Source organism: Schistosoma haematobium, chromosome ZW, assembly GCF_000699445.3.
Source record: "Schistosoma haematobium chromosome ZW, whole genome shotgun sequence".
Taxonomy (NCBI): Eukaryota; Metazoa; Platyhelminthes; class Trematoda; order Strigeidida; family Schistosomatidae; genus Schistosoma; species Schistosoma haematobium.
The window spans coordinates 65,249,685-65,276,613 of NC_067195.1; the positions used below are offsets into that span (position 1 = coordinate 65,249,685).

The 26,929-nt window shown below is 29.8% G+C and overlaps 1 protein-coding gene across 1 annotated transcript in view; it reads right to left on the bottom strand.

Moving 5' to 3' along the window:
• MS3_00004160 (uncharacterized protein) overlaps positions 1-26,929 on the bottom strand; it is a 48,593-nt gene that overhangs the window by 12,954 nt on the left and 8,710 nt on the right. The window contains exon 2 of the mRNA XM_035732376.2: positions 14,165-14,407. Within this exon, the coding sequence (XP_035587392.1) occupies positions 14,165-14,258 (94 nt within the window). The 5' untranslated portion in view covers positions 14,259-14,407. The remainder of the gene's footprint in view (positions 1-14,164; positions 14,408-26,929) is intronic.

The window sequence follows — 26,929 nt, forward strand, 5'->3', positions numbered from 1 at the left end:
AAAGAAATAAGATGTGATGCAATCATTTACACGACTTAGTATTATTGCTTATTCACCTTTTATTTAACCATTAATCTGAAAAATATGCAATGCCAAATGCATTATTTTTAGGGATAGAAAGCGTAAAAGATTCTTAAAAATTACGGTCTTTCTACAAGTTTATAGACATTTTTGTTGACTTTACTGTATCGAACTTCTAGTTATCAAATTTACTCCATCTTCAGCAATATCTTTTGATTAAATACGATTGAATGAAATAAATAATCCGTCTAACAGGCTTTGTTTAAATAAAAATAGACAAATGCTTTTGAGTATAGCAAAATGTTCCATTCATTTTTTCAACAGAATAAGCATTCAATCTATGCATACGGCCTACTTACTGACAAATGCATTCAAGATAAGGAAATGTTTTTTTCCATTTATGCCTTACTTTAAGGTTGTCCTGAATCGTAGTTTGTGTAATTGAGTAGGAAATTCATATACTTACAGGTATACTGTAGCTTCCGTAACTCTAATGAAGAAACGTGTTTTTTAAAAAATATTCGTCTTAACGCTTGACATATAGACGGAGATCACCTTTACCCATCTACTGCTACACTGGTGGCACTGGTCCTTTAAAGAAACGAAAGACCTAATTCACCTCAGTTCAAGACCTAGAATCGTAAGTCAGGTCTAAATACTACACACCATTAAATGACACACAGACCCGGTGTTAACCCGTTAATAATGACAGTACTGAACCGCCAGCAACGAATCCCTTATACCCTTCAAGTTAATCGGTTAATTAAATGGTAAGTATCATTTCGTGACGGCGTTCTTTTTTAGCTGTTATATGAACACTGATCTCTGTGTAGTTGTATACTGTGTTCCCATCTGACTCGTGAAATGGATAGGAAGCTTGACATAACCTTAAGCAAAAGATATTGAAATAGTTAAACACTAAATGTAGAAACTCACTCAAGTTTTTTAAAAAAAATTGCCGATTCCTCAAAAGTACGAAAACAGACTTCAAAGCTTGTTCTATAAAGCGGCGGATTACGAATGAATCATCCAAAACCAGTTCAATAGTCTAAAGTAAACTAGCTATCTGATCCTAAATGAGTCATTAAGTATTAGGCTGTGTGTGGCTATGTCACCCATGAATTTGATGTTCATGTATAAAGTTTTCTTTTCTACTGTAGTTATCTGTGTTTTTGGCGTCTTTCGCTTTATGTTCTTATCAATGAAAATCTAAGGATATCCATTTTTAATAAATATCTCCTTCAGGTGGCCTAATTCTTCCTCTATGACGTCGTGACATTTATTCTCAATTTTAATATTTATCTTATCATGCTGAGCTATCCGTTTTCCTATCTATCTTTTGATGAATACTTATGTCATTAAAAATCAAACGATTATTAAACTTTCCTTGTTTTTTTTTAAAGAAGTTTTAATAACTTTGTTTATTCAACCTCACTGTCAACAGCTTTGAAAATGAATTCGCCGAAAAGAGAACTTTTCGCTGAACTAATCTTTCTTATTTGAAATGATCCAATATAGCAATTAAAAAAAAGGATGATTTGTTAATTAGAATAAAAAACAATCTGTTAGATGGTATAAATCTAGCAGTCATAAATCATTTTATTTTCAGAAATAAGTTGTTTTTTTATTGATTACGTTTTATTAAGTATAAATGACAATGTTAGTTTTTGAATAGGTTCATTATACAAAAAGATAAGTCCATTATGTAAATGAACATTCCCTATTGTTATTATTATTATTATTATTTTCATATTTCTATCCATTTAGCGTTTTTCTCGTTCCAATTATTATTAATCGAGAAATATAATGAACATAATACAAACAATAAAGTTAGAATGGAATCGACGTATTATAAAAACCTCCAATAAACACTAATGAATGAATAATAAATAAAATCGGTTTATCCATCCGTCAAACTTTTCAGTGATGCAATTAAAAAAAGAAATTTATAAAAAAACAATGAATTAAATTGACAGAATATTGTTTAATTTAATGAATGGATTCAATAAGTTTTACTATTTTATTTTAATAATAAACCTTATTGGATAGTGGCTAGCAGTGGAATCTATACGCACAGTATGCACATATGCCAATAACAAACTGATCAGTTTCAGTTTTAAACCTCAATGGGAAGATACAAGCCAAACAATACCAAGTGAATAATCCATATTATTAACTTAAATAGTTTTTTTCATAAATCTTACATAAATATTAAAAACATACATAAATTTATCATTGTAACTAATTAAAATAATCATAGATATAATATTATTCAATTAGTTATATTATTCTCTGAGAAGTAAATTCAACTGTAATCCTAATAAACATGACAACAGATAGAATAATAGAATAAAGTGTTTTAAAATTAACATTTTGTTACTATCCTAAAAGAATTGTTTGTTACTAAGACGCATTTAAATTTACCAAATAAATTTTAGTGGATCAATAAATATTGGTCAATTAATTTTTCGATTACTGATTTATTCAACATCAATGAATTTCATCTAATGTCATCTATAACAAGGAACTAACATGGATTATTTGTAAATTACAAAATTTCATCTAGATTACATTTGTTATGTTATAAATAGTGAATATATTAGATGAAAGATATTTTTAGTAAACACCAATTAAAAATGTGTAGGGTAGTTTATTGAAATTTAATTTATGATTTATTATATCACAATTGATTGATCACTGGGTGGTGATCAATGTCATGCTTGTCTAGTCCTTATTAGTGCTGATCGATCTACACTAATAAGTGGTAACGTCTCTGACTGTGAAGCTGGGTGACTCGAGATCGATTCCGTCAGGGAGCACCAGTTCCCTCAAGATTACAGATACACCTTGCTGACGAGTGCCAAGTAGCACGAAACTCGGGTCCAGGGTTTCCTGTTGACTACCTCCAACCACCATCTAAATGATTTATTATAGTTTTATTTTAATTTAGTTTATATGATTTAGATTAATGAACAACATTATTAGATTATTATTATTATTATTATTATTAGACAAATTCACTCCTACAAATGGTTTGAGAATTGAAAGCAATTGAGTACAAGGTTTGTATGTATGTAGAATAGTAATAGTAGAATGATTTATTATAACGAACAAACAAAAAATAAACAAGCAGAATATCGAATAATCTAACTAGAATCATGGATGTACAAAATCTCTTCAAGTGCTCACATCTATATGGATCAAATTTTGTAAGATATTTTGAGTCGAAAGACAAGTAAAATGTGTATCTTAAATTTTGTGTCAATAAAACTATGAAACCTAAGTATTTAAAAGGTTTTGCTTTAGTTAATAAACTTTATTATTGAACCTTCAAGTATCACGGTTACCAAAGAAGATGAAATGTACTAATTAGCGGTTAAAATAAAAAAAGAATATTTAGTTATTCGTTTAATGTTTTATGATTTATTCAAACTAAATTGCTGACTGGTAGATCTCCAGCATCAATAAAAAATATACGAATTGTGAATGTGTATGTCCTTATTGTATTGGCTTCATTGTTTGTGACGGATTCGAGAAATTGTGCCGTCTGTGCTCAACGTGTAATTGGGTCAGCTACTTTGAGTTCGTTCGTCGAATGCATAGTATGCGGACGTTTTTTCACTGGTGTAGTTTTGCAGATTGTTTCATGTTCGAAGAATGGCTCACCACTTTAATGGTTCGAGATCTGATGTGCGATAAAAACATATACTGCCGTGATCGATGATTTGAACATAATAATGAACGTCAGTATTAAGGTACGATGCCGAAAAGATAAACTGTATATATAGTATGAACATCACCAAATGACCTCAGTTATGTGGATAAGAATATAATGATGAGACGAAATAACGTGAAAAAATAGAGCAGACTCACTTTTAGCGGGGAAACGTTTTGAGGTATTGGATAATAAAAAACAGTCCACTGAGTTGTGAATATCATGAACATCATCACCAAACAATCTTTTTGGAGTTAGATAGTGAGACACTAAATATTTATGGAACTGGAATAAATTTTATCACTTTTATCACTATCTTTACTTATCACAGCAATCATAAAACACGCCTGTATAAATTAAAGTTGACTACTCAAACAAGTATATCAGTATATGTTTCAATATTAAGCTAACCTTAGTCTTATATACATAGAGACAAAAATAATTTGATGTTACAGTAAGAGTTGTTTTTTTTTCATAAGGCCTAGCATTTATAGTCTAAATTTTGCAGTTTATTTTAAATGGCTGTGTTTATTTATCTTGAACTGAAAAATTATAATCTGTAAACCATATTTGCTAGAACTATTTTTGAATTATAATTAGACAAAAAAATATTACTATTTTTTGAAATCATTTAATCTATTGAAAGTAGAAAAGTTCATGCTTCGGTAAACTTGTGTTGTTATTGACAACATAACTACGAAGTTAATTAAAAATTAAGAATTATACAATCACAACTAAATTGTAGAAGTAATCAACTTTATTGCATATTAAAAGATTTTGAGATGATGGAGAAGAATTGTAGCTCAGATAGAAGTTTGTGCTGATGATGTCGTTCAGAAGAACGATGAAAGCTCCACGACCAAACCATCTAGCTCAGAGAACAAAACTACACCAAAACCATATTAAAAGATGTTAAATTTGTTAAATACTTCAGATAGAAGTTTATGCTGATGATATCGTTCAGAAGAACGATGAAAGCTCCACGACCAAACCATCTAGCTCAGAGAACAAAACTACACCAAAACCATATTAAAAGATGTTAAATTTGTTAAATACTTGAAATTTATCTTATTTCATTGTTTAATTTCTCTTAAATCATAAAATATATTTGGATTTAAATTTAGAATATTGTTCTATTTAAAACAAAAATAATTTTATTTTCAATTAGACTCAAAAATGGTGTCAACATTCATTTGTAATAATGATGATGATAATAAGTAATGAATTCTCTTTTCAAAAATGAAGAATATTTGAGCGAACAATTGTTTTCAATAAATTCATCATCAGGCTCTACAGTTATAAGTTCATAATTATAATATTTTACAAAGGCTAAAAAGAAGGCATGTATTAATGCATTTGACAATGTTACGTGTTAAAAAAAGGTAAACGTTTGCATCTGTTACGATATATATATACTTCAAAATTGTATTATTTGCAAATTAGAAAGATTATTCAATAAAGGTCAGGATGATTTGGAGTAAAAGTGTTCAGTCACCATAAGTATAATAGTATGAAAATGCAAAAAACTTGTGTGAATAAAATGGGTTGACATAAAATGCATAGTAGGAGAATTTAATCTTATCAATTGAGATAATAATAATTTGTTGTGTGAATATAATATGTAATAAGGGGGGTGTTATTAAGGTAATTACGATCAACGAATTCGGAATGATGGATGTGAAGATTAAGATAGAGATAATAAAAAACTATGATCATAAGGAAAAAAATTAAATAAATAAAAATAAAGGAAGGGGGTAAGAGGTTTATAATATTCAGTCTAGGTATTTGGTGATCCAGTCGTAGGCCAAGGTAAACAAAGAGGCTGAATATATTTTTTCTGGATACATAAATTTGGTCTTCTGGAGTTCATCCGGATGGCTTCGGCTATGTAAAGCAGTCGTAATCTAGCTCTGTGAGGTAGATATTTTGGAACCTGATATAAAACAGAGAAAGCTTCCTCTATTTTCATATGATGTTCACTATCTACCAAGTGAGAAAAAATGGTGCTGTTAATCGATTTGGTAACTCCTTTTCCCAGCCAAGCTGGTACATGTTCACGAACACGCAAGGATAAAGCCCTCTGAGTACGGCCTATGTAACTAGCTCAACAGGAGCAGTTGAATTGGTATACACACATGAAGGAGCCCATCTTCGGTAACCTATCCTTGATTAGCTGTGTGAGTACTGGTTTCGTCGAGAAAATTATGTGTAGCCTGGCGGCGTGAAACGTCCTTTCGACAGATCTTTTGAGTCGACGTGTTAAAATATCACCCGATATGTCCCCTTTAAAGTCTAGTCTTAGATATAAGGTGTTTTTACTGACTATGTCACAATTTCTACTTTTTTTTGGTACTTTATACGAGGTATTTTTTAAAGAAATTATCAGGATAACCATTATTTCGTAATGTGTTCTTTAGTATATCTATTTCGTCATCCATACTGTCTTCAGAACACAATAACTTGATTCTGTAGTTGAGACATTTAACCAAATTTATTTTATATTGAAGAGGTGTGAAGCTTTGGAAATGGGTATACTGACCCGTCCATGTACTCTTTCAAAATACATTTCTCTTTTGTTATTTAATATCAAGAATATAACAGTTACTCATATTTATTGGAAGTGAATAGGATGATATTACAAAATGATAACAATCAAAAATTGTTAAACTTATAATTCGAACCTAATTATCTATAGTTACATTCTTTGTTCAGTTTCCATTTTATGTTATAGCTATCTAATATATAATAAGAACTTCAAAATAAGGACAAAACTATTGATTTATTGATATTTATTTTTAAGAAGTTATCTAAAATGATTTCATTATACTCCAAAAGTGTTTCCATAAAAACTCTTTATGAATCTATACCTAATGAATTAACTTTTATTACAAGTGTTAATCGTTAAGAAAAATAAACAAAGAGTAGAACTATTTACTATTCCGTTTGTTTTTCTAAAGAAAACTACAAGTCTCAAATCCAAAAAAAACGAAATATTCAGAAAATAAGCTGGCTCTTTGAATGAAATAGATTTAATAACTATTCCGTTTTTTTTTTTGCATAGAAACAATTCACTTATTATCTGTCTCTAGTAACTATATAGATAGTTAAGTAAATACACAAAGCTAATCAAATTATTATGACAATACAGTGAGTACTTTTCATTGTTCAAATGTTTAAAGACATTCTATTTATTTCTTTTGTAAAAAAAAGGTATTATTTAATTTAATTCACTTAAGTAATTGAATAAAGTAGTTGATAAGAAGTAACTAACAAACAAATGATACTCATAAATAATTCGGCACATTTTAAAAAAAAAACCTTTTAAAGTTAAATATAAATTAAACCTACCTATATCCTTTTTAGAAATATTGTAATAATTCCTATTTATATAAATTTTTTTTTGTTTTTTCCTCCTTTTTTTTCTTTAAAATATAAATCAGTAGTAAATAAATAATCATGAGAAGAAATTAAGTACACCTAATAAAATCAGGAAATAATGCAATTCTTTAAATCAACCCTAAAAAAATTGAAATGCCTATTAGTTTTAATGGAAATTTTGGTATAATGACTTTTATCAGAATGGGTTTTGTGGAGAGTTTTAGAAATTTCACAGGTTTAAATCATAGTCAGTTGAAGCTCAACCGGTCTGTTGTGAGATAACAACTCACTGAAGACAATGGTGTACGGTGGCGCAACTTCGTGGATTGGTTGAAGTTAGACATTAACACCATTGGATGCCGGCTCAGTGGTCTAGTGGTTAAGTGCTCGCGCGCGAAGCCAGTAGGTCCTGTGTTCGGGCCCCGCGTGGTGCGGGATCGTGGATGTGCACTGCTGGGGAGTCCCATACCAGGACGAAACGGCCGTCCAGTGCTTCCAGGTTTTCAATGGTGGTCTAGCTTCAACTGACTCATGATTTCAACCTGTGAAATAATGACTTTTATTATTCTTACTGAGTAGATTTTAAAGATACAAATAATACAGAGATAATTAGTTAGTCATATTCATAAATGATAATCTTCTAGTTTTATATATTGTATCAATAGTTTATGAATAGTTATTGTAAATAGAAGCTTAATTGTTTTGAAATTTTAAAGTAAACTGTAGTTTAGAATAAAAAACATTTTATGTATATCTATGTAACAATCATCAAATTCGAATACCGATGATCTGTGAAGGAATAGGTATAAACGTTTATGAAGTCTGTTTTAGCACTGAAATCTAGAAAATGACAATAAAAATGGACAATGTGAACCAATACTAAAAGCTATCAAATATAATAATATGGGGATCTGTAGAGTTTGTAGTATTTTAACGGTTGAATTCATAAGTCAATCTAAGCTAGACCACACATGAAGACTTGAGATCAATGGATGGCCATCTTGTCCTAGTATGGGACTCCTCAGCAGAGCATATCCACGATCCCGCACGTGAGATTCGAACCAAGGACGATCGGTCTTGTCCACTACCACGGATGGATTGAAGTTAGGTATTAACACCGTTGGATGACGACTCATTAGTCTAGAAATTAAGCGTTTGTACATGAAATCGAAGGCCATGGTCTCGAGTCCTACGTGCAGGATCATGAATGCACACTGCTGAGAAGTCCCATACTAGGACAAAACGGCCGTTCATTGTTTGCAGGCATTAAATGGTTGTCTAGATCGACTTACGAATTCAACTTTTAAATATACACTTATATCACTATTATATTTTCAATGACCTAACGTAATTCAATGAAGCATTTACTGATGACTAGATTGATTAATTAATAAGGATGACAAGAGCAGACATTGGTGAATATGATATCATTTTTCAATACATATTATACGTATCATTATCGATATTCCTACCATGTAACTAAATGAGAAACGTTTGTACTAAGCTAAAAGCATTTTTCTTGACAGGGAAAAATCAAAGTTGGAAATAATGGCTTATCAAAATATTCGATAATTCGGAATCGCTAATATGTACTGAGATATAGTTCAATTTCGGTCAATAGTTTAGAAATGCATTCAGCTTCAAAAAAATGGGATAAATTAATATTTATTTATTTGGAAAAAAATAAGTTGGTTCTATAATATCGTATACATTTATGACTATTTATATCAATAATCACGCTTGATTAGTTTTATTGATTCAATGGACTGTCGCATTACCAATCTAATATTAGATCGGTCGTTAATGTTTAAATAATTTCAACAAAAATGATTTTACAAGCTGAGTTTAAGAAATAGTGACCAGTGGAGCTAATCCGTGTCGAGTAGAGACAGGTATTTACCTAAGTACAATGGAAGATGATCGTACAGTTTTGTGGATTGGTTGAGGTTAGACATTAACACCACTGAATGCCAGCCGAGTCAGTTGTCTAGAAGTTAGGCGTTCGCGCGCAAAACCATAGGCCTCGCAAGAGTTCAAATCTCGCGAGCGTGATCGTGGATGCACACTGCTGAGGAGTCCCACAATGAGAAGAAACAGCTGTTAAGTGCTTCCAGGTTTTCAATGGTAGTCTAACATCAATCGGTTAATGATTTCAATGAAAAACTTAATAATCTCCACAACCCTATGATGATAAATAGTTAACAGAACTTTTACAATTATTGTTTCAATACTTCCTTCAAAATTGAATTGTAGACACAATTGAATATAAATAACCAGTGAAATTAGACTAACAAATTCATTAAACAATAAAATTAGAAAGCTTTCATTAAGTCATTAGATTTATGACTTATATTTATATGAACGTTTCGCTACTTAAAAAATAGAATTTTTTTCATTTCATACTAATCTTTTAGTTTCTAAATATTAATACTCTTCATTTGTAGTTTATTGTGGATATTTGTAGTAAATGTTAATATCAGTGATCTGGTTAAGTATTATTGACTGGAAACATTTATATACTAGATTTTACTGACCAAAAATATTACCCGTTTGTATAAAGTATCTGTATAGAAAATAATGTAGTTTATACGGTTAAACTACAATCATCTTTCATAAACCATGAAAATGTTCTATTTGTAAAGCTTTCATCTATTGAATTTGAATAACCCTTACTCTACGCTGGGTAGTGCGATTTCAGCCTCTTCAATGAAATAATCAAAAATCACTAAGTACAAATAGGATCACAAAACAACTATGTGAACAACTCTTATTTGAAAATCAATTATCATATTCACCCTTGGGCTACAGTTGAGACCAAATATGTCACTTTGGTAAATACGCATAGAAATGATCTATCAAAACGAATAGATTAAGTGGAATTAATAGACAATTAAACTCGCTTTGTGTTACCATATTAGTCGGGAAGGTTTATGAAGACATATAGAAGTATAATAAATTATTAAACAATTGAATGTACTTCGTTGTTGTCAAGTTTAGTTTATGCGTTAAAAATGGTTTTAGAACAAACAAATGCAATTCATATTTGTTCATTAATAAGTTGAAACTGCAACACCAACTGCACTCCATCTTGGCTATCTTAATTTTTTATGTTTGGCTATATAAGAAGGACTTTGATCGTAAGTCTTCTGTCAAAAGACTTAAAATGTTTTTAAGGATTTTGGTTTTATTTATATAAAAGTTGTGCTTTTTTTCGTTGAATGTACTGCTATCGATCTGTTATTAAGTTCTCTTCAATGTTGCAATGATCCAGGAACATATTTTAAACATATTTTGTGTTCCTCTACCCTCATATTTACCAATCAGCCTGTTTCATTTACATAGTAAACACTAGAGTCAGTATAATAGTATATACAGAAACAAACTAATTGTTCCTTTCTCGATACTGTATCATTTACTTCCACCAATGATAAGTTGTAAGTATTGTTCGTTTGAAAATATACTTTTATATCTTGTTTATATTCAATTCATTAATGATAGACCTTTCGTTGTTTCTCAGCCTTTCACTTTAATTTTTTTACATAATTCGCAAGATAAGTATTTATCTTCGGTGCAGATATGGCTAGATTTAGTTTTGTCTTTTTGTCCAGTTTTCTATAACGACATTATAAACTCTGTTTATTAGATTTTTAGCAACTATCATCTCTTTTGGTAAAGCTTATACTGACATATAGCCTAGAAACATTTTAGAATACGTAAGCTTTCAGAGAACACCAAATTTTAAGTATTTATTCAGTTTTCTCAGCCATCCAGTCAAGAAATCCTAGATTATGGTATAGATTCAATCTCCTCACTAGACTTGACGTTATTAGATATACCAATAACATGTTCAAAATGTTCCTCTTATGCATTTCGCTTCGTTATGATAGAAATAACATCTACATACAGTCATTCGTTTATTAGCAAAACTACAAATTTTATAATTGTCATTGTTTTAAATATGTGATATGCAAACTTATTAATGATTTCAGAAAGAATTAATAGGCACCTCTAATTGAGATCGATATCAAATTCTAAACACACATGGGTAATAATAAATAAATGTTTTTGTTATATCCCAATGAGTAGAAAAATTGTATTTCCGACGTTTCGTGACTTATTGTAAACTACCTCTTCAGCGTATGTAATAGATAATATTTAACGATCTTTTGATAGAATGATTACCAAATTATGAGAAAACAACAAAAGTTATGATTAATACACTGTATTCTACATGAATTAAAAAACCTTCAAATGACAAATAAAAAAACTGAGATCGTACTTTCATATTAGTTCATCATAATATAACAGAAGACTACGAAATTTGGATACCTTAATTAGTTTTATAGACAAAAGATGGTTGTATGGATCATGATAACATAAAAACTTTAAGTTTCAATTCATCAGTTTTATCCATAACCATCTTACTTATATTAACAATAATACAAGAAGTTAAATTAAAGTAGATTTTTACGAGATGTTTCTTCAAGACTTAGGAAAATATATTTTGTTCTCGACCAATTACTCTTCATGTTTGACCGTGAAATGCGGTAGTATTCGCATAAATTGTTATTCCATATACACGATTAAATAATATCGAAGACGAAATTATTAACAATAGTAAGATGATAGGTATGACAATAATGCTGAAACTTGGAAGATAAGCAATTAAAACTGGTACCTATCATAAATTATGTACTAACACAACGTAAAGTTTATGAATAATCTAAGTCCAAATTTATGAATAACGGAGATCAGATATGAAAAGAATGCAACACGTCAACATCGTCTTATGAATCACCTGAGTGTGCTAAAAAAGTAGAGTTACTTAGGCCTTTTTTTAATACAAAAACTTAAGGTTAATGGCTCAACTACTTATATGTAAGAAGTGATTTTGAAACATATTAGCTAAATGTGATTGAGTAAGACAAAAATATCAAACTTTTTTAATTGTATCTACAGGGTAACGACCGGGTATAGTGAAATGAAGCTGATTGTATTCCTCGTTCAATCCTGTCGAAACCACGATGATACCGTACGCTTGCATGTTGTATGGAGTAAACATTGAAAGTAGTATTAATCTTTTATAAGGCAATTGACATTTTTGAAATGTTTCTTCACATAAATTTCAGTTTAAAATTATTTTTTGCTTATCTTGTGATGATTAAAATTTCCTTCCTATGATTTGCAGGACAGAAGCCTCATAATATCGTAACAATTTCAACTTCGGCTTCCAAATATAACTTGCTTATTTATGGAGTAAATACTGCTAAACAAGATGCTCAAATTATACCACCTTGACTTATCTGAGAATTTAAATTAGCAATATCTATAATTGAAGACCTCCTACTTCATGTTCATATCTATTTGATGAATTCACACATAAATTCAATCTGGTTACCAATCTATACGTTCAATTCATTAAAAAGATCAAAGGAATAAGAATTAAACTTTCTGAAAGATTATTAGTTTCTTCATGGTGTTAAGTAATAAAATACAAGTATCTTTAAAATTCGAAGCAAAGAATAACGATTAAAGTATTAGTGTTGTTAACATTTCGATGAATTAAAAGGCTTCTAGTTCGATTACATTCATATCGCAATAAAATGGTTTAAAAACCAAGTTCAGAATATATATATATATATATATATATATATATATATATATATATATATATATAGTCTTTAGTCAATTATTTATCAGAAAGGATTTTGTGGAGATTGTAGTAATTTAAACAGTTGAGATCATGAGTCGATTGAAGCTAGACCACCATGGTAAACCTGGAGGCACTGAATGGCCGTTTCGCTCTATTGTGGGACCCCTCAGCAGTGCTCATCCACCACCCCACCTTGCGGGATTCGAACTCAGGACCTAGCAGTCTCGCATGCGAGCGCTTAATCACTAGACCACTGAGCCGATATCCAACGGTGTTACTATCTAACTTCAACTTATCTATCGTTAATACTACTTATTATCTTCTTTATAATACTGAAGTTGATTTTTTGTAAACTACTGACAATATTAACATGTCTGGCTAACTTTAAGATGATGTAAATTCATATTGTAATATTTCAATAAGGATTAACCTGTATTATTCATTACTAACTTTATTTTAAAAACTTTTCTTGGAAAAATACAATGAACTGTCTGGACACTTGTAGATTTATCCAAAACTGAATGTTCTTTTTCCTTCCTCTTTAAAGAAATAACATGCTTCAGTTTAATTGTCTAATAATAAATCGGGAAACACTCAACATAAACATAAAAATTGAATTTAAAAAAGTGTCCACTTTTTGTTGTTAATTTTCACTTGTTATACTTTACTTAACAAGTAATGTTAATTTCTATATGAATCTAAAATAAAATCTCATTGTTTATTAATTGCAGAAGTTATATTATTAACTTAAGAAACAAGCTGTATTAAAACAATGATTTGTGAAGTCACTCTAGCCTGAAGTTGTTTTCTTTCAGCAACTCGCATCAGCTATTAAACGTCGAATTCCAAAACAGTGGTCTTAAGTTACCATTATCACGGTGTTATATACAGGAACAGGGTTCAAGCTAGTGTGAAGTTGCAGAGATAAACTGCTGTGGAATTTGAAATAAATGGAAACAGCTGTTCAGTTTTCTTACCTTTCACTTGTTCTCTATCTTACATCAGTCTACAATGTATGAAAATGTTTAATAATATGAATTTTATTCACTCTTATATCTTGAGGTTTTGACAATCAAAGAATTCCAAGAACATTTCAAATATAATTCACATATGAAATAAAGATAAATTAAAGCTGATAGGTTCAAAAAAACGTTTTCCTGAAGACACTCCATAGATTTTTAACTGAAAATGCACGATATTATCTTTTAATGCTTGACTCAATAATGAAACAACATTATAAGCTTTGCAAAATATGAAAAACTGAAACTGAAATAAACAGCTGTTAGAATGAGCTATATTTCTCAATAGTTCTTTATTTAGGAAGTTACCAAAGAAAATTATTTTCATTTTAAACACGTCTTCACAAATTAAACTTTAATAATTTCTTGAGGACTTACCCGAACTGACTGTTGATTGCCTAGACACATAAATTGTCAATGATAGTAACACCAACAAATGATTGTAGCTTCCTTTCATTGATAGTATGATCATTGTTTTAAATTATTCGAAATGGTATTATAAAATAATAACAGACGTGTAAACGTTCACTCAGTTTTCAAAGTAAACCATTCATTAATCGAATTCAGTATTGATGAATTTGATCACTGTGTGACTATTAATTTGTCCTGTCTTACAGTTAGCTAAAATGATTTAAAAGAGATAACATTAGTAATTGTAGTGACGGTTAAAATGTATGACTGATATACAAAATAAAGTCACCGAAATAACGTCTTTAAATAGCTGAAGTGTGTTTTGATAAACTAATAAAAAACAAAATGTTCAATACCGTTCGCTTTAACTGAAATATTTAGGTACTGTGATAACACTATACTTGTTACGTTCAAGATTTTGCTCTCTTTCGTTATTGAAGTACGGTATATCGATCTATTTGCAATTTACAAACTCAAATTAACAGTAGAACCAAGCTCAAATTTAGGTACCAAGGTTTATTCGCAATTTGCAAATAGTAGACTTAAATACCGTTCTAACAATAGTTGTAACAATTACGGAACAAACCTTCAATTTTGTAGGTTCCCGGAGCAAAAACTCTCGAAATATGCGAAAATAATGATATAAATAAGCAAGTTCAGAAGCTGAGTAAAACGAATGCATCCAAAAAACACAGTGAGATTAATTATATTCAATATAAAAGTTTTGGTCAGCCAAATGTCTTCAGTTCTCCTGTAACAGTACCCTTACCAGTAAAGATAGGTTTCCAAATCTTGGATTCATTTAATAAAATTTCTGCTTCAAACCTATAATGATTACTATTTATTTATTTGATATCATCACTATAATGATTTTTATTGCGGAATAGTGGATCCTCTAAGTTGAAGTATCTTATACTAGGACAACAAAGACTTCCAATGGTGGTCTGACTTAGATTGGATCATGATTTTAATGAAATTCAACAATTTCCACAATCTCATACTAAAAGTTAAATATCTTTATTCATCAACACTGAAATTAAGGGATATGAAATTTATGATCTCATCTACTTAAGATCATATTTCTACTGACTCATCTGAAAATAATTTCTATTCGATTTAATAAAAATTAAGGCATAACTGACCTGTTTAATATCAATCAACTACACAATTGTATCAGAGGTAAGGAATGATGATCAATAAATTGATTTCGAAAACGTTCACAATATAACACTAATTAGAAAGTAATGAGTTATATTGTTTGTTTTGTGTTATTCAGTAAACGACTACTTAGGTTTTTCATTTTGAAAATAAGGAGCCGTTAAAAAGTGTGACAAAATGTTCATAAATTTGTCACCTTTGATTTACATTTCGTTAGTTTATTACACAATGGTGAATTTTTTTTGCTGTTACTAATACTGAAATCTTACGAAAAGTAAGCATCCATAAATTATGAATATGGATTTTATTTGCCTTTCTCAATTTCTGTTATTATTTATTCCTTTGCAGTTTGCTATGTGAAATAATATAGAATATTTAGTTTATCAGTCAGTATGATAAGTCAAAGTTTATTCGGTTAGATTTTCATACAGCCTGATACAAAAAGTTATAGTTACTCAAGGATTTTGAGTTTTCTTAAGTTTGCAAGTTTAATCGACACATTCATTTTAACTGGTAACTTTAACGATACAACGATTATGTAAACTTCGTTTTGTGATGATGTAACTAACTCTCTGATAAGTTAAAATGAAACTGTTATCATTGTTAAAACAGATTAATTGTATAAATAAATAAATCTACCACTATTTTATGACTAACCATGTAATAGCACCATAATATTCCAATGTTTGTCATATAAATTAATATCATCTTTTATCAATTAGGATTGTAAGATATCTATACCATATACTGAATCACACTATGATTAAGGACTTTTATAAGATATAACGTGTTGGATGAAAAAAATCCCCTTTTCATTTGACAAATCTGTAGAAATTATCCAAATTAAGATACATTGAAGTCATAATTTTATCCTAATTTAAATAGAGCGTAATATGTTCTTCAAGACATTAGAATAATAAAAATTATCATTGTTATTATTCTTAGTAAATTTAGTGACATCGTTTTTGTTACTCTTATGTAATACTGTAGAAATACTGCAGAAATGTCTATTATTATTATTATTATCAGCTTTATTCAATATTATATTTTTGGTATAATATAAAATTCTCAGCGTAAAGTATTTCAACAAGTTTCCGTTTCTTTCTTCTTAGTCGGTCCTGGCGATAAATATTGAGTGATCGCCAGTTAGATGTTAGCAGTTCAGTAAATGAGCATCTGAATAATGTGCATTCTTTTCGCTGTATATTGCCAGCAACCACATTGGCTCTTATTGAGTTTTTTGTAACTTTGACAACGAAAGGTTGTACACTTTTCAGAAACTCAGCAGAATAGGTCATGCGATTAATAAACATAATGATATATTAAAACAAACAAAAATAGATAACTTGTTGAAATATCTAGATGGCAGGAACAGGTAGCCCAGATGCTCAAGCAGGCCGCCGTCTATATCACACAACGAAGACCACATATGATGTCAAATAGATGTCATATTGAGATAGTGGAGAAGATTTGTAGACCAGCTGAATGATTTTGATGGACTTTTGTTCTCTGAGCTGGATGGTTTAGTCGTGGAGCTTTCATTGTTCTTCTGAACGACATCATCTGCACAAACTCCTGATTGACTTCCGTCTGAAGTTTGTACTTTGTTTATTTTCTTAAGAATGGCCAACTTCAAATGATATCTGACTGTATTTCAAAAATCGGATACTAACCATATTTACACTTGCTTGTAAGTTATTATCGTGTATTAGTTACTAAAGTCATCGACAAAATCCGCGATTGATTTGATACTTTGGAACTATATATTATTAAGGTTATTCAATATGAGTGATTTCGTGCGTAAAATTTGTCAGTTTGTATTTAAAACTCGTCTAATTAAAACCTAAGATGACCTTTTATTCAATTGGTTTCCGAACGTACATGAGAAAGTTTAACTTTTAAGTAATTAATCAGTTTTCTTTCTTAAACATCCATACTCCAACAGTTACCGAAGCTGACCTTTTATTTATTTGTTAAGCTATGAAATATAACTCTTCTGAGACATGAGCATTTTAGTGTAAATCGTATAGAGTACAGGTTCTAAAATACTGTCAAGTACTAAACTGACAAAAAATGACCATTCAATGCTTCTTAATTTTGCTACTTAAATTCCTCACACATGAATTAGTTATACTTAGATTAATAATCGAATGATTTTAAACTGTATATACTATAAATTGATGTAACCAGGTAATTGTTTGGAATGTAGGATTCAGGTGTCTTACCTCCTATTATATGCTTTTTTCATTTTCTATTTAAAAAAAAAAATAAATAAAGCATTATCTGTTATTTATTCATGAATAGTAAACTGATTTCCTCCGTCAGTCACTATAGTTACCACACTTTATAATTTCCTGGTAGTTATTTTTTTATTCAATAGCATTATATTTGTGCTCTTTTTATATTTCAATAATCCATTTCCTGTATACTAGTTAATTGGCTATTTATTTTCAAATATTTAACAATAAAAGTTCAGTCAAACAAATGAATAAGTAAAATCAAAATGGTGGTACAATACTAAATTGAATAAGTTTTATACTTTTATTTACTTTTTAAAAGAATATTAGATAAAAAGAGAATAACTTTGTGAGAAAAATAATAATGGATTATTTAATGTAGCGATTAGTAAATGAATTATTATCTCTATCTTTACTATTTCATTAATTAATCAGTTATAAAATAACAAAGGTCTAGTTTTCAAATATCTATGAATTGAATAGTAAAACAGAAGAATTTATAAAAGTTATCAAATCTTTTTAGTTAATTATGGAATACATTTTCCTGGCAAATCATAGGATTTAATCTCAAAACAACTGTAGTTTAGATTACTTAAAGATTTATATTCAACATAAATCTTGATGACGTTTTGTTCTTTGTGCTAGATGGAGAACAAAACACCATCAATATCATCCACTTGAACTGTAAATCTTCACCATCTCAACATAAATCTTTTCATGAAATAAAAATTAATCATGATACAACAGTGAATAAATTTTGTATCACCACCAAGGTTTGAGATAAAACTTTTGCTAAACATTCGCTGTTTCAAAATACAATATATATATATATATATATATATATATATATATATATTCAAAGAAATCTAGGCAAACTTAAATTTTCAATATAAACAATTTCATTTCGGCAATTAGGTTATGAAAGTTGATAAACTTAGAGAATATTAAACAGATGTGACGATTTTCTAAACAGTAATAAATGTGTAATATGTGTGTATACCATGTATAATCTCTTAATATATATATTCATGTATCAAGTAAATTATGAAACTAATCTTTTCAAACGTTTGTTATTCCAGAGTTTTTATGTTTGATTTAATGTTTCTGTCAACTAGATACATGATCAAGTAATATTTTCTATATAATGTCAATAACCAACGCAACGTAGCAAATCTATAAGTCAATGTATACAATTATTCTTAATAAATAAAACCTCACTAATTAGTATTGTTCTTGAGTTTTTATTTCTTGTCCTAAAATAAAATTCATACTGATAATGATGACAAACATTTCGACTTTTTAATTGGAATTGATACTCATGATTTGATCAAAAGAAGTTAGTTTCAATGAAGAAGATTTTTACTGCAAGAATTACTCTGTTGAAAAGTAAGATTTGGGTAGTTGTATAAGCAGTTACTAGAACTTTTCCTTATCAAGCCTGATATTCAAGTTCTAATCTTGTTTTCCAAACATTGATCAATAAATTTTAATAACTCCTAATGTCTCATCAGCCCTTGTGGTCTTGTGTGTGACGAAATCTCAGCACGGATACAGAAGGCTCGACTAGCTTTTGCCAACTTGCGTCATTTATGGCGTAGGCGAGATATCCGTCTATCAACGAAAGGACGGGTTTACTACGCAGCAGTTCGTTTCGTCTTACTTTATGGCAGTGAAACTTCATCAGTTGAGATGGCTGGGACACGTGTTACGTATGCCCAACCACCGACTGCCCTGACGTGCGATGTTCAATGGTATAGGTGTAGGTTGGAAGAAAGCTAAGGGCAGCCAGACCAAAACATGGCACAAGTCCATGAAGTCACTGACAAGTGGACTGAGTCATGTTGGCAGTTGCAGACTATCTGGTTGAGGACCGCGAGATGATAGCAACCGATGGTTAGAGACCTTGAATGACATGGCTCAAAATCGTTTGCAATGGCGCAGGTGCATACACAATTTGTGTTCTTCCAAATTCTAATCTTCTGATTTCTTCATGTCCCTTTCTTTTTTCTCTTTCCAAATTTATTTCACTGGATTATACTCCTTGAATAACATCTTCAAACCCTAATTTTTCTGATTGCAGCTTATAATTTTACTACATCTAGCACTACGGCATTTGAATCGATCACTGCATCTCTGTGCTAATGTGGTGTGGCAACTCGAACTGATGTACGTACGTACGAAGTTCTACGTTGTTACTGACTGACTGACTGAACAACTCCTAATGTTATTCAGAAGTTGATAGGAAAACAAAAATCTGTGATCTACCTTTTAATACGTAATTAATGCTAATATACTTTTTATACTGAACTCATCTAAATAAAATTTCGAAACAATATTAAACTAACTAGCAATAACTGTATAATCCATCATTTAAATATTGAGGATAAAACAAAATTAACTGTTCACATCAAATGATATAAACATACATCAATGGGTTTTCACTATCCATTATTATTATACTGAATGTTACAATAATAAATGAACCATATTGCTTAAGTAAACATCAATTTGACCTATTTCAGTGATTTCAATTTAATTTTATGAAACAAATAATATACTTTTTTTTATTATTTTTAATCTAATTTAACTTTAAATAATAAACGGAAGTTCATTTATTGAATTGTCGACTGGATTCACTATAATTCCCTTAGATACTTGACCCAGAATTCATTTTACAATATAATAGCTTTATATGACTATAAACTACAGTTCATCTTTTAAATGATCAGTAGAAAGCATACGCCATAATTTTATGAAATGTTTTTCTCATAATATGCATTATTACAAATGACAAATATATTATTTAATTAAATTGACAAATTTTAAGTTTGTACAAGGCACATATTAAAGCATCAAGATTAATTTTGTATGGAATAGAAAATAAAAAATGATTATGCGGTGAAATAGTCAACTGAATTGAAAGTCTGATAAAAACCATATATGTAGAAATAAAAAACAGAATGAAACTTATGGATTTTGAATAACATTTGTACAAGCATACTTGACAAAATGACAACGATATAAGTTAATGTGAGTCTTGGCCGGTGTGTGATCAACAACAGTGGTTATAATAACTAGAAGAATAATTCAGATCGATTTCAGTTGAGATGTCTATGTAGATTAATTGATATTGAAATTAGTTTCCGTCACATAATAACATAAACTATGAAACCAGTGAAAGTTTGAAACATAGATGTTTCTATCATTGAACGTTAGAAACTTTACAGCAAATGGAACCAAAGTACTTAAAATTTTGAAAAGAACTTTTAATCTTTCAACCACTGAGATGAAATTCTGTGATTCACATTTTCAACTTCCGTCGATTCGTGTTAGCAAAGAAAATTATCCGATGACAGTATCGAGTAAATGCTTAACTCCCAACATGATTGAATGTTACTTCTGACGACTTCAACTACTTATCTAATTTCGGATGTTTTCATTTCTGAAACCTAGTGGAAATTCATAACATTTATTGATTTTTTTCTGATTTCTTCTGAGGATCAACGTGATTTACAATGGATCAACGATAATACTTGTAAAATGAGCTTTCACAGTTATCAGTAAGAAAAAAATGTATTCGACCAAACATTTAGATAATTATATTCAAAACGATAAACAGATAAACCACTATCTAATATTAAACAAGAAAGTTCTTCCATACCTGACTACAACAATCTAATATAATGAAAAAAATTATTACATATAACACATACAGAATATTTTGGTGGAGTTTTGTTCTCTGAGCTGGATGGTTTGGTCGTGGAGCTTCAGATAGAAGTCTATCTGAAGTTTGTGCTGATGATGTCATTCAGAAGAACGATGAAAGCTCCACGACCAAACCATCCAGCTCAGAGAACAAAACTCCACCTGAGCTACAGATCTTCTCCACCATCTCAAAATCATATGAGCGTAATGCGCTTCTCGTTGTTCGGAAATGGGAGAATTTCGCCAAAAGGCAGGCTTCCACTCAAGAACAACTATATTTTCTCCATGAGTGTCTTCGCCGGCATGTTCTACCAACAAGTGTAAGATATAGACCTCCAATCAGCTGCCCATTAGGATGGAGAATAGCTGAACAAAGTGGAAGAAAAATGGTACACATAGAGAACATCCTAAACAGTTTGTCCTTGATGTTGATCACATCAACATGTAATGTCAACACTTATTACAAACAAAAATTTCAATCTCGCCAACAACTTAAATTAAAATCAATACTATTTTGGAGAATTTATTGAGATAAGTAAATCTTCATCAAAATGAAACTTGTATTCACTTCATACAAAATCAATTAGTTGGGAAATGGAAACTATAGTGTAAGATATCAGAAACAAAAGAACAAGAATAACTAAGCGTCATCTTTACTCATGATAAGCTTTCATTTTTATAGGATCTAAATATCTTTTTTACCAAAAACATAAAATAGACGTTGACTACTGTGAAAATTACAAATGTAGAATAAGTTTCTATTATTACACTTTCAACATTTTTTATAGTTTGAATTTCGATAATACAATGAGAAGACGAAGTTTATCAGAATTTTGCGATATATTTGCGCAATACATTTCGAACAATCTGATCACACATATACTTGCTAAGACATTTTTATATGACAATTAAGAGGTCAATTAGACAGATTAAAGGTAAGTCGTATCAAAGAAAAAGAAGAAAATAACAATAAAGCACACAAAAACAATGTGATTATCACTCTGGATAATAAATCAGTATTACCAGGGTAGGTTAAGGGTAAGGACAAATTGTTTTTGAACGCACAAAGAGGGTTTCACTTTCCGTATAACCAAGGCTTCAATAAACCTTAGTATACGTCTTTGAAGGCTTTTGTATAACACAACAAATGCTGATATGATGTCAACCTCATGAACAGTCTCAATCAAATGTTTCGCAATGGAGGATGATGTCTGTCTATCCTGTGATCTTATTTGACCATTGGAGTTCATTTGCTTCTTCAACCATTTTGGTATGTGTTCACCCTCCCGTAATTGCAAATTACGATTGCCCCTCCCTTGAATTGTTATAACTATCATTAAGATATTCGTTTCTTGACAAACTTCTTATGCTTATGTACAGCTATGCATGAATGGATATTTCAATAAAATTGTATAATTTTCAATTATCACATTCTTCATATTCTCATCAGATAAATATGTACACTAAAAAGTGTTAATATACCTAATGAAATTCGAGCATTACATTTATCTTTCAAATCTTCTGATGTATTTTTCCCTATTACTCAATTAAAATCAAAATATTGTAATGAATAATTTTTAATCATCCTTTTTTATTTCCATCTAATCAGAAAATAAAATTCATCATAAATTCCATATTAAACAAATGGTCAAATAATCTGTTATAACTTGTGGGCTTGTGCCCTGTTAATGTATAATGTAGTGATACCGGCAATTAGAGAATTGTGATTTATCGACCAGACCAATGATGCATAAAACAAGTACGCGCAGACAACAGTCTTTATCGGTCCTTATTTCTGCCTGGTCCTGCTTGTTAAGTCTAGAACACCAGTTTCAACCTCTGCAATATCAATCAGGTATTTCAAATATAATGGGTTTATATACAAACCAAACAGATCATATCGTACCACAAAATAGAAAATAACATTTGTACAACTTTTAGCCAAAAGTGGTTGTGAATATGGGATAGACTGTAATTGATAGACTGAGTATAACTCAAGAACGGTAAGTCGTATAATAATAGTTCATAGATCAAATTAAAGCTTATCATCAGAGAAACACGAATATGAATAATTTAGTGACTTAACAATTATACAATAAAAATAAATGTATAATATTCATCCAGAAATAGATTCCAACAGTTACTATTCATTATTCTTATTGGGATATAACATAATCAATATAAGACAAAAATATGATAACAAATTTAGATCACAAACAAAACAATTCATCAACAAGGGACAACTATAATAAAAGTTAGAAAAAAAAACTGAATGTAAAACAAAGAAATATAACCAATGATAATAATAAATCTATTCAATAATAGTTAATCATCAAAGTGTTGTTTATCTTTTCAACTCTCAAAATAAGATTGTCCACTTTTCAATTAAAAATCATAATTAATGATCTAAAAGATATTTTTCAATTAGTTTTATATTCATTGTTTTGTGTATTAAAAACATCATCTCATTAAAACAATGAAAATATAAGATAAATGATTTTGTTTACCTTTTTTTTTCATTGTAGAGGGTTTCATGAATTAGTGTTTAATCATAGTCATGTTAAGAATAATAATAATAAAATAACAGTGAAACTCACATGATCATCTTTATCAACAAACTAGATTCTCTTATAGAAAACAAATGAACAACTAATCACACATAATAAAAATGTGAAGAGGATGTCATTAACTAATTTGTTGTCACTAAACCCATATTTACTTATTTTGAAACTGAAATTAAAGTTAATTTTACAAGATTATTGAAGGATAACACATATAAACTTAATTGATATTATCTTAAATAGTTTTTCTTAAGTATTGAAATAAATTGAAAAATCAAAATGCTCTAAATGGGTGTTTTTCACACAATTGAGACTTTTCAGAAATACACACTTATGACTTCATGAGGATTTGGGATTTGAGCGTTATTATTTATAGCTTTATAAGGATAGCTAATGCACATTATTAATATGTCCCGAAACTAGAAAAACACACATCTGTTTAATGATTTCTGTTTCTCAAATTATTCTCAGCTAATTTGTAAATTAAAATGTTTTTAACGAGTTACCATTCAGGACGTTTTTATGAGTACAGGGTTGTGGATATGAGATCATGAATCGATCAAACCACCATTATCGATTTTGTGGATTGGTTGAAGTTAGACAATAACACCAGTTGATGCCGGCCTAGTGATGTAAAGGTTAAGCGATCGTGCGCGAGGCCGGAGATTTTGGGTTCGGATTCGCGCAGAGGATCGTATATACCCACTGTAGGGAGGTATGAAATGGCCGTTCAGTGCTTCCAGGTTTACAATGATGGTCTAATACTGGCAGATTCATGATCTCAATCAGAAAGTTTTAAATCAGAATTCTTAGCTTATTAATTTCTATCTACAATCGGTTAACAACAAGACTGAACTATGCCTGGAACTTTAGGGTGACTCCTCTTATCGAATCATCTCAATCGTTCACCATTTGAATTTATCGTAACTATATATCCATTTTATGAAAACAACTTAATTGTAAAGTTAAATATAAGAACAAATATCATTTTTAACATTGTCATCAGCTGTAAACTAAGTCTCGTTTTTTGAATAAATTTACATAATTTAAATCATCAGTCTATTCAATTTTTCTTTTGACATTAAATTTTATCTCTTGTCATGCAATAACTTTTTTTGAAGTAGGTGTTTGATCCCATTTTTGTACAGTCTAATGAGTTATCGACTCTCAATTTAAGTACAATCAAATATTTTTTTGTATTGAAACGACAATTGAAAGTGAAAGAGTTAAACTATGAAGCTGAGACATCAGTATCATCGATAACCCTATATGCCTTAAAATTTATAATTTTATACCATTAAACGAGAGAATAAAATTGTATTGTCAATTTATTTTACTCATTTCTGACAAAACAAAAACCATTGCAACTTATAATCAACATTTGTAACTTTTTTTTAAATGACTAGTCTATTTGATCTTAAATTAAGATGTTTTTAAGAGATAATTCATAAAAATCAGTCAGTCTTTTTATTCGAAACGAAAAGGGATTTTGTCTTAATGAGATATCTATACGCAAAACCTAATACTATATTACTGCAACGATTATTTAATAGATTCACTTTACCCTTTTCATTGTTTTTATCTCTTCAATAAATCTATAAATAATCATGTTTACATTTAAATAAGGAATGAATTCCACCGTTAAACTAATTTGGAAAATACAGTTACTTATTGTTTAACAAGTGATACAAGATATAATGTAGTGATGACCATACCTTCTTTTCTTACAATGATCATTTTAAACAAATATAATTGTGTTATGATAAGGAATAAAAGATTTTCTGCCCTGTTTAAAAAAAAAAGACAAAAAAAGGAAAAAACCAAATATTCGATATTCGAATCAATTTATTTATCTGCAGTAACCAGATATATCTTTCATTAACAAAAAAAACAATGAAAATATCACTCTAATTTCCATTGTGAGTAAACGATAACGAGTGTACTATTTATGATTTCATTAGCTGATATGTTTCTGAATTTTTCTTTTTAGTTGTTGAATACACTAGGAAACTATTTCTAAAAGAATAAGTGTATAATAAATTATTATTATTTATTATTTGAACAGCATTTTCTGTTACTCAAATGGGACTTAAATCCATCATATACATTTGTGAATACAAATGTTAAGTAAATAACTAGGCATTATAGTGAGCTTCGTAAATTAAAACGAATTTTCTTCGTCTTAAAGGAGTCTTATTGTCAACCATGAAAATTATTTAATTTCATGTATAGATCATTTTATAACGTCATGTGATAATCAAATATTGATTATTATTTATTATATTTATTTAAATATATAAACATTACTACAAGGAGGCACCAAATAGATATGCACCACGTAAATCATTCGATTTTTGTGAAGGCTGTGATACTAAGTGCTCAAGCCGAAGTAGGTGGTTTTCTTAGGGGGCCACAACCGGACCCTTCGACCTAAAGGTCTAATCTACAAAGCAGTGGAGCATCGTAAGGAGATGCAGTCCCATGGTAGCCTGTGACCAACGATTGGTTCATACGTTATTTCTTCCTTCAGGATCCTGGAGCCGAAATGTACCATTGGTTTGAAGTCAGGGTTTCCCAACTCCCCTGAGTGGACTCTCCATATCCACCAATCCGGTTAAAGTGTCGGACATTCGCTTTTCGTCCGCTCACTTTCGTAAACAACACTCCCGCCTCGACTTCCCTGGCAGTGGTTGTATGCACATGGTCATGTAAGAATGTTTGGAGAGGGAGAGCGGACTCTCCTCACTCTCCGTCATACCAAATCACTTGAGGGCAAGCAAATATTTTAATGTTTTATACATTACCAACAGTAGAAGTATAAAATAATTTGAATAATAGAATATTCATCAGTGTATGGACAAATAATAAATGTTATAAACTGAATAAATGATTGTAAAATGTTAGAAGAATCACATAGATATATGGTTAATATTAAATAACATAATTATAAAAAAGAAAGAGAGAAAAAAATCTTGGACAAAAAAATTACTAATTAATCTCTGACTCCGGAAAATTATTAATATTGATTAAAATCGATAAAAGTTTACTGTTTATGAGTTAGTATTTGCTTT